We start from the raw sequence: 10,679 nt of genomic DNA, 5'->3' as shown, positions 1-10,679 counted from the left end.
TGCTTATTTTCCACCCTTTGGCTTAAAAAAATTAAAAAATTAGCTATTTCATGTTTGACAATTTTTTGGAATTTATATAAAGCAAGTTTGACCAATTATTATAGACCACCTTAAACATTTTCTCATAACAATATCAGTTTAATTGAAATTTGGATATGCAAGGGGATGCATGATCATTTAATTAAATTTTGAACGATTAATTATGTAACTATATTAAAAGATCAAAAATCAACTCGTTTCTTTTTAGAACCATTTTACACTTACATCAATTTTTACATCTTTTTTCAAGTGGGTGGGGTCCACAATTAAAATAATCGTGAACCCCACCTTTGTGAGTAAGTGTGAAAATTGCTGTCAAAAAACATGCTGTACAAACAACATTTTTTTACTTTTTAACCGTCAAATATCGACCGTATAATACAATGATATATGAAGAGACAAATAGTACAGTTTTTTCGTACATTATAACGATGTCGTAGGTGTTCACGTGAGGTGGAACGTTGGGTAGTGATAGTTCAATGAGGTGGGGCCTATTAGTGTGGAAAATATATGGACAGTTGCATGGTAGGAAACAAGTTACCCTGCAGGGAACCTATGTTATAATTAATTTTTCACCTAATTCTTTGAAATTTTTAAACCATGCAATTCTCCCATCTTTTTCGTGGGTACAATTGTGTTATCCATTGTCATTTTCAAAAGATGTTTCTGGACCAATTCTTGGAGACATGTTGGCATGAGACCACATTTAGCTGGCGAGCCCTGCTACAAAACTCAGGATTGAATCCTCGTGTTTAAATTCAGGCCAAGGTGGTTGCTATACCTTGGCCCTTGATCTTGAATTTCATGGGATCCGCAGCTTAACAACCAAGGGCCAAGGTGTTGGCATGTCATTAGCCCTGTTTAAATGGCAAAACCCTTAGCTGGCACCTAACGTCCATTTAAGAGCAAGCACTAACACAAATGTCCCAAAAACCATAGAAAATAGCAATTTTATCTAAATTGTATCCGTCTAACCATTTCAACAGGCATATCTCAAAAATATATCTTGAGAAAGTATAAATCATTCAATAGACATAACACTCACTTATTCATCATCTATAGTCATACTTATATGATTTTATAGTTACTCACGTGAACTAGCATTCCTTAGGGAATTCTAGTGTTGTCTATCTTATACGTATATTGCTTTTTTTCCTTTTTTTTTTTTTCAAATCAATTTGAATAAACAACATTAAACATCAGTGATTTTCGACGTCAACTACGTCCTCGCTAATCACTTAGCTAACAAAAATGGACCTTAAAACTGGGTTGGTTAGCTAACAACCGATACCAAAATTTTAGCCAGCCGATTATCTTTAACTTTGAACAATATATAAAACTCAAGGTTGTCCACATTGTGGTCATTGACAAGAATGGAACATGATGATTATATATTGAGTTGAATATCAAGAAGTTTAGCCTTTTTCCCCTCGTGGGTCCATTTCAATTTTGAACAATACTGACTTTATGTCAATTATTCTTTCATTTAGCTGATGTGATGCACGTGAATGATACAAAAAAATTAAAAAAAAAAAGGAAAAAAATCATTCGATTTTTCATTTACTCGATGATAATTACTCAATAATATGCCTTTCAAGGTGAAATTTTTTACCGTCGTGGTACTAAGGATTCCATTATTAGAAGATCTTCATATATTGGTCTAAATTTTTATGTTTATTCAATGTGAAATTTATCCTTAATGTGCGCTTGTACGAGTTTTCACAAAAAGGTAAATGATATATATATATATATATCTTGAATCACACATTGAGGAGACATTTGCATTATTGGGAAACATGAGCTGTTTCTGTACTTGACAGAAATAATAGCGTAGATTCAATCACATGCACCAGTCAATCATGAACATTTCCTCCATTTGGCAAAAACTTCGATCCCAATTTGATTAAAGAAAAAAGATTGATTTTGAGTTAGGAAAAGATTCGATAACATTCAATCAGAGACAGATAAACCAGTACTTTAAAGAAAAGCAAATAAATTCTACATTTTTTTTTCTTTTTCTTCTAAAACTATTCAAACTAGAAAGGGATCTTTGGAATTCTTAAAGAGCCAGGGTATCAGAATTCATCGAGAAAGATTACTTTTACCAAGATAAATTGACATGTCAGGCATCGTTCCAAGAAGCAAAAACCGGCAAGTTAGCCATGGGGATCCAGGAATTGACATTGGTCGACGGGTTGATGTAATTACTTGCCAAGGTAGGCCTTGCAAAGAAAACAGCCTCTCCTGTTTTATCCGGGCTTGTTTCCTTCGAACCAGTAACTAAAGACAATGGACGCGTAAAGTTTTGTCTTCGAGGATTGGCTGATTCAATCCCAATCAGATCTTGCAGAGCTCCTGAGCAAGTCGAACTTTGATAATTCATAGTTTTCTCTCCAAGTGATTCGATAGAACCATTTTCCACCATTTTCCAATTAGTAACATTTCCAACATTCTCAACCAGACGACATTCCTCGTCTTCCGGACCTACTGTTTTGTAAGATTCCGTCTCCTTGTTTTGCCGTGCGAATTCTCTAGCAGGAAGAGTATCAGTTGCCATGATTTTTTCCACATTGTATCTCGATATATCGAAATTTGTGACAGCATTTACGCCCCGGAACTTGATTGCAGCAATATCATATGCTTCCGCCGCTTCCTCCTGCGTGCCTGAATTCGGACACAAAAATTAACTTCCCCGAACACAATTTTTACTTAAATCAAGAATTTTAACGATGGATACCCCCAAAGCTGTTTTTGGACCGTTTGGCTAATTTATGAAAATATTTCTTTTGGTTAGAAGAGTTTTTACAGAAAGATGGTCCAATTTTCTAAAAACACTTTCAGGATAGAAAAGCTCATTTCAAAATTAGTTTTCAAACAAAAATTAGAACTTCCTCCAAAAGCTCTTCTACATGAAATAAAAGCAAAAGTCATATCAAATAGACCCTTAATAGATTTTGATACAAGTTAATGAAATGCATGATTGAAAAATTATGAATCCTCATAAAATATGTAATTAAACTTAAAATTAATTATTGACATTGACTTGAATTAAATTTTTTAATTTTAATTTTCATCAAAAAGGGCTAAGTAGCTTTTCAATCAGCCTTAACACTAGTGGCTCGAAAAAGTGAAGCACAAGAACAGAAAAGGACACAACCCTGCCATAATCAGATTTTTGAATTATTTAACAAGGTATGGAGATAAAAAGAAGTTAAAATTTTGTAACTTACTGAAAGTTCCAAGATAGAGGTCTTTGTTCCCAGCAACCCGGCCAATCCTAGCCTGCCATCGTCCATGCTGATGATGCCTATAAGCATGGGAAAACCCAAGTTTTAGTTAAAAAGCCTGTGTAATTGCACAGAAGAATATGTTATGAACATTGAAGGAACTTCAAATGAACCTTGTTACTCCTCTATACAACGAAATTCCTCTTGAAAATCCACTACTTTTCCTGAAAATGAAAACCCAAGTGTAAGGTTCAATCCAACAAGTAAAACTGTAAAAATCAGGAAATAAAGGCATCTAACAGAGTTTTTTCTTTGATCATTTTTTTTCCTTTGCATTCGATTAGTTCACCTTCTCAAATGTGCCACAAATTCCTGTCTGCTCATATTTTCCATCTGTACAACTTCGTTCTTGTAGTTTTCCAACTGCAAAAGCAACGAGAAATTCATCCTGGCGGCGAAAATTGGAGAACGTTTGTTGTTGCAAATGAGTTTGAAAAAAGAATAAATTTAAAATAAGTTGTTGCAAACAAACGCTGAGAAAAAAAAAACAAAAATGATAAGGAAAAATGTCTATGTACCGGAAAGTTGGTATGTGTTGAAGGTCCCCAGTACTTAAGTGCAGCAAGATCGTATGCTCTTGCGGCTTTTTCTTCCATATCATAACCTCCTGAAATGTGTTCATTATGATGAGTTTGAAAATTCAAATAATTTTGCTTAATATAACTAATAATTTAATAGCCTCATTAAAAAACTATAATCTTACCAAGATAAACTGAAATATTCGATGAATATCCAGAACATGTCAAGAAAACATAACAAGTTAGATAATGAAAACATGGTCAGTCTTAAAGAAAAAATTAAAAAATAAAAATAAAAATAAAAAATAATCCAAAGGAATAATTAGCTACCTTGCTTTCCTTTCCTAGTCTGGCCCTCTTTCTTGCAACTGTTATCCCATAAATGTGCTTCATACCTACCTGTCCACCGATGTCTGGAAAAGAAAATTTGGAATATATCAATTAAACTCGGCAGCCCAGATTATTTCTTGTATCAAAATTACTTGATTCTAGATGCTATATCTGAATAATAAAAATTAAAGAGAAATGACATACTTATTCATTTTTAAAATTTTGTGTTGTTCAAAACCAGACTGGTGAGAATATACGTGGGCTACTTTGTGAAAAGACAAAAGAATTCAAAGAACGATGAAATTAAGACACTAAAAGAACTCAGGATCAACCTAGAAAACACTGGAACAAACTTAAATAGACTACTAAGTCATCAGTGATGATGAAAAAGGAATCTTAAGAAAGAAATGTAGACTACTGACCTGGTTACACCTCTATATTGTGATGTTCTTTGACCAAAGTTATCAATGGATTTCCTATGAAGTTTTGGTTTTGATGCCGCTTTCTCAGCTACTCTTTTCCTGCTTTCCATGCCAAAAACTCGAGTCTCAATGGGTGAAATTTGTCTTGAAGCAGTTACACAACTTGACTGAGAAGCAGGACTCATTGACAAGCTCAATGATTCTACACCAACACCAACCATGCTCGGATTCACCTGCTGTTCAAGTGAAACCCAGGTTTTCAAACATGGCATTTCACTCTCAGTCTCAGACATTGGTGGAGCTAGAGTTTCCTTGTTGGGTTGTTGTTCATTTGTTGTCGCGTACGTACCATGATACTGAATCCCTTGTGCAGAATAATACTGTTGAACTCGATTAATTTCTTCTCCTATTTGTTGCTTAAAGGGTTCTTGATTATAATACATGCTGTCTAAACTGAGAACCATGGCTTCTGTTTCATGGCTTCCATATGGATGACTTGCACCACCCAAGAAATCCTCCAGTCTTGGAGTAAAATTTGGCACCATGACTCCATTATAGAAAGGAAAGATAAATTGATATGTTAATAAAAATGCCAAATAGTACATATTTAGTGAACAGTTCTGGGAAATGTATAATGGGGAGCAAAAGGAAGCTAACCTTGATTGTGTGATGTAGAGAGGGGTTTCATGATGCAACGGGAACCGTCCGATTTGAGAGGCATCACTGAGAAAGATGAGTGAAATCCACTGTCACAGACAGCAGAAGAAGCTTCCGTTTTCGTGTAACCAAAACAGTTATCATTATCATCATTCATGGACTTCATCTTCCTCAGTCACTCTCTCTCTCTCTCTCTCTCTCTCTCTCTCTCTATCTGTGTGTGCGTGTGTGTATGTATCTATCTCTTCTGCAGAAGTCTCATGAGAAGTAGAAAAACATTCTTTACAAGAAAACTCTTCTCCCCTCTTCTCAGAACTGAGACTCTTTAAAGTTAATCTAAACAAAAAGAATGAATTTCAGCAAGCAATGCTGGGTTAGTGGATGGCATTTACACGGGGATCTGTGTATAAATTTATTGGAGACTAAAAATATGAGAAAAGACTAGTCTTTCCTTATTCTTGTTCTTATCAACTCACTTTTAGATTTTGACTCAAATTTTAATGAGTATTTTGATTGAAAATATTGTTCAAATAGTACTGGGAGTTGGTAATCGACTTGAAGAAATTTTGAAAGAGTTCAAGAAGGATGAGGAGAACGATTCCTCTTTTTCTAGCAGATTGTGACTCCGATTTCATCTCGAATACTCCATTATTGGCTTTACCTATTGTATTGAGACTTCACATTATATGAAACTTTTCATGTATTAATTCTTCTAGTATGTTAAGGACTCTTGTATTATAAATGTGAGGCATTACACCTATTTACTTGATTGACTTTGAGAGTCATCCAGAAAACTCAACATAATAATTAGATCATTGTTCTACACATTAAAAATTTGAGAGAATTGTTTAGATTTAGATTAAGAGAATTAAATCTTGTAAATACAATTTTAGTTTCTTGGTATAATAAATAATCCTCTTCTTCCACAAAAAGTCTTATTTGTCGTGTGATCCATTATTTTCACATTGTCTATATTTTCCCATTCTTTAATTATTTGGCCTAATTTTCAACAAAGTTGTATCATGGCTACTCCAGTTTCAACAAAATGATTTTAGGTCTGGTCTGAATTATACTGAATGGTATTAGAGCTAAAGTTCTTATTTTGACTAGTTCTTGGGAGGTCCAAATTGGAAGTTAAAGCGAGGTTAAAACAAGGTCAATTGTTTCAGGGATAAAAACTATGAAATTTGATATTCTTCTTTAGGATCGCAACAATAGATTCTCTTTGTAGTAGATCAAGATGTGAGCAGTTCTTGCTTAATTGGATCTTGACGATGCTTTGTTGGGGCTAGATAGAATGCTCGCAACAATGACTGCAGAAGAAAAGCAACAGATAGATCGGAAAGCCTATCACAGATACATCTTCAGGTTTTTAATCAAATTCTTCAAAACATGGTAAATGAGAAAAATGTCTCTGGATTGTGATTAAAATTGGAGTAGCTTTGTATGACAAAGAGCTTGAGAAGTAAGTTACACTTGAAGCAACAATTGCATTCTCATCTCTTGATGGAAGGTGGATCTCTGCAAGATCATCTTCGGTGTTTAAGATCGAGTATGACGAAGAAGACTTAGGGCTGATATTGTTGTGTTCATTGTCGCCTTCATGTGTGACTTCTAGAGATACCATTTTCTATAGTCGAGATACTCTTACTATTGACAAGGTATATGGTGTGCTTTATTCCAAAGAAAAGATGAAGCATCTGATCGTCAAATCTGAGGATTAGACAAAGGGTCTTGTTATTCGTGAGAAAAAGACAGGTGGTCGTTGAAGGGCAGTATCAAGGATAGCAATAGTAATATAGTCTGTTAGTATGCAACAAGGGGAACATGAAGAGAGATTGCTATAAGTCGTGGAACAAGTTTGCTACTACAGATCAAAAGGGATAATCAGGAAATCCCGATGATGCCAACCTTCCAGAAGAAAATTGGAATGATGAAGATCTTTCAGCAAATACTGATGGCAACTCCAAACCTGATGAGGATTGGATTCTTGATTTCTCTTGCTCTTTTCATACAAACCGAGGTTAATTTTCTTCATATGAAATAGATGAAAGGGGTTCCGTGATGATGAAAAATAATGAGCCTTATAAAATAGTTGGGATTAGTAATGTTAAAATCAAGATGTTTGATGAGGATGGTTAGGATACTTGCCAGGTTCGACATTTTCCAAATATAAACAGAAATATAATCTCGTTGAGTACTCGTGAATCTAAAAGGTACAAGGTATACCGGTGGATGTGGAGTTCTAAAAGTTAGTAAGGGTGTCCACACTGTGTTAAGGGAGTGGAGAAAGTCAATATTATATGTGTTAGAAGGTCTGACTGTCACTGTGGATGCAACTGCAGCTTTTTGTTTGATTAGTGATGGCTTAGGTAGAGTCGACTGTGATCGGAACAATAATATTGTGAAATCTTCCAATAGCTCAGGTGAAGCTAGTTGTGATCTTATTTATGGTGATTTGAGCAGGTTTAACAACTCAGGTGGAGTAGGAAATGCTCGTGGTGATTCGAACAATTTTGGTGACTTGACTGAAGCTGGAAGTGAACGAGATAATTCAAGCAAGGTTGACGCGCAAGGTAGTTTTGATGGTAAGCAAGGCTTGGATTTAGTTCACAGTTGGTGAATACACCTGACAAGGGCATGGTATGCCTATAAAGGGCATAATGGAAGAGGTAAAGTAATTTTTTAGAGTGATCTACTTGAATAATTAATTTTGGAGTATATTGAATATTTAAGTTTTCAACCCTGCTCTCTGTCCCCGGCTTGGAGATAGGGTTGCCACATGGCGCCCCCTTGTTAGAGGGATGCCTGCCCTTGCAAACGCCTCTCCAATAGGGGGTACCACATGCTTCAACCATGTCCCCAAGCCGGAACAGGGGCTTTATTCTTTATAGTGGAATTCGCGTCAAGGTGTAGTTTGTTAGAATTGGATTGTGACTCAAATTCTAATAAGTATTTTAATTGGAAATATTGTTGGAGTACTATTGTGAGTTGATTGTAGACCTGAAGAAATCGAAGGAGTTTAAGAAGGACAACAAAAATGATTCCCCCTTTTTGGCAGTTTTTTACTCATATTTCATCTCAAATATTCCATTATTGGTTTTACCCATTATATTGAGACTTTATCTTATATTAAACTCTGGACGTATAAATTCTTCTAGTATGTTAGAGAGTCATGTATTATAAATATGTGAGGTATTACACGTATTTATTTGATTGAGTTTGAGACTCGTCCAGAAAGATTTAGCATAATAATTAGATCATTGTTGAATAAATTATAAACTTGAAAAAATTGTTTAGATTTAGACTGAGAAAAATAAATCTTGTAAAGACGATTTTAGTTTCTTGGTGTAATAAATTCTCCTCTTTTCCATAAAAATCTTGTTTGTTGCATGATCCATTATTTTCATATTGCCCATATTTTCTTATTCTTTAATTATTTGATAAAATTATCAACAAAGAGATATCAGAGTTGTTTCGCTTTCAACAAAGTAATTTCAATTCTGATTTGGATTATAATATCTCTCTCAATCAATCGACCATTCCAACTAATTTCACTTAAATAGTGCAATTTCTTAACATTACACCAAATATTACATTAATAATATTCTCTTTCTTTCCATATTTTTTTTATTTTTCAAAAACTAAGTTATTTTAAAAATTGTTTAGTTACATATTCTATTATCATTATCATTACAAGAGTTTTTTCCAAAATGAACAAACAAGAATTATGCAAAAAAGTGTTCAACAGCAGAACCAAGTTTTTCAAAGTACCTTTAGTCCTTTCGGTCAATATTTTTATGGTGTTGAAAGATATGAAAATGATCTATCAAAATAATAAGTTATTATCTTAGTTTATGTTGTGTTTTACTTTAAATTTTAGTTTTTAATACTTTATTCTAGTGTTAAATCTTTTAAATTTGTAACTTTTTGAAAAGATCTAGATTACCGATTTAGTTTGATCTTATGTATGGAATTAACACAATCAAAAGCAACAAGCCATTTTTTTAATTGTTTTTAGATGGTTAATCAAATAGTTCAATTTATCCTATGGTTTGAATGCCACCAACAATAAGTGTGAAAGCAATAAAGAACACTAATATTGTTGATGGAGAAACCCAACTTGGTAAATAATATGAATTCACAGTTAGATGTTGTCTAGCCAACTCCACTAGACTTCCCGATCTACTTTCTGTAACCTCCAAGATCCTGCCGAAACTACTAACTCTCGATCTCCAACAATTGCCTCTTCTAAGTGGATCACCAAGAATGACCAAATTTTTGTACTTTCCTGCATTTGTAATCCAACCCCTCTCAATCTTCAGCAATCTCATAAGTTCAATTGAGAAAGTACCTTTCTAAGGATGGTTAAGAAGTATGTGTTTGAGATTCAATGGATTCGATGTTTTTCCCCTAATCTATGATTGTATAATCTCAAGAGTAAGTGGAATGATTCAATACATGAACAAGCTCTTAGATCTTCAAAGAATATTATGAATCTCTTATAGAGAAAAAGCGCAATTAACAACCACCCCCAAATTTCATGCAAGGCATTGAGTTATTTATAGTTGAGGACAATTAGGTAGTTTGGGCCATGTAAAATTCTTCAAAAGCGCGAAGTAGGGTATTATGCGTAACACTGTCACTCGAGCGAAAAGCTAGAGACGGGCAAGCGACAGGGTTTCTATTTTTTGTTGCTCGAGCAACGTCCAGGTGATACATTAGCAAAATTGCAGCATCTCTTCTTTCCTTAATCCAAACTCGAACCCTAACTTACCTAACTCAACTATAATATTGAAACTAATTCCTTGACTTTTTACAATATATTTATTTCAATCCTCTTGTTCACATAATTGTCAATTACATAAAACCTAACAAACTCTCCCATTGGCTTTCCATAACAAAATTATAAAATTAAAGTCAAGGTAGTAAAAATACAAAAATCTAATCTACCCAAGCTTTGTTTCCTGCATTCCTTTGTTACACCTACTTCCTCACATCAACAATTCAAATACCAAGTGTAAAAGCACGTGATACAGGAAATATAGCAATATAGGCACATGATCATAAATAAGCAGGCAAGAATGGGAAGTGATACTAAGGTCAATCAAAATACCAACCGAGACATTAATATTACAAAACATCAAAAGCTCAAGCAAGTATGCATTATGATGTGGAAAGCAATGAAACTAATTAATCTCTCCTTACTACAAACTCTAATCAATCAGTCATTTCGTTCCCCCTAACATGCAGTTCTGTCCTCATTTTTGTCACAAATGATGAAAAGATCAATGTCAAAAAAATAATTTTAACATCAATATACAATGGCTTAAAATATGCAGTTGACAGTATTCACAAGCATAATCGATGATCAGTAAACCTACACACATACTCAGTTCAAGTTAACATGTTGTAAATTGTGAAAA

General features: G+C 34.1%; 1 protein-coding gene across 1 annotated transcript; it reads right to left on the bottom strand.

Annotated features, from left to right (window-relative positions):
- Nucleotides 1-1,960: 1,960 nt before the first annotated feature.
- On the bottom strand, nucleotides 1,961-5,736 carry LOC111393781 (AP2-like ethylene-responsive transcription factor ANT). Its single transcript, XM_023019483.1, has 9 exons — nucleotides 5,254-5,736; nucleotides 4,597-5,143; nucleotides 4,175-4,257; nucleotides 4,030-4,038; nucleotides 3,845-3,933; nucleotides 3,616-3,689; nucleotides 3,440-3,490; nucleotides 3,270-3,346; nucleotides 1,961-2,703 (listed from the first exon to the last, which is right to left on the bottom strand). Exons 1-9 carry the CDS (start codon nucleotides 5,417-5,419, stop codon nucleotides 2,162-2,164), a joined length of 1,638 nt encoding a protein of 545 aa, XP_022875251.1. The 5' UTR covers nucleotides 5,420-5,736; the 3' UTR covers nucleotides 1,961-2,161.
- Nucleotides 5,737-10,679: the final 4,943 nt, after the last annotated feature.

This window comes from Olea europaea, chromosome 4 (assembly GCF_002742605.1).
Source record: "Olea europaea var. sylvestris chromosome 4, O_europaea_v1, whole genome shotgun sequence".
NCBI classification, from domain to species: Eukaryota; Viridiplantae; Streptophyta; class Magnoliopsida; order Lamiales; family Oleaceae; genus Olea; species Olea europaea.
This window is presented reverse-complemented; position numbering and strand designations above follow the sequence as displayed.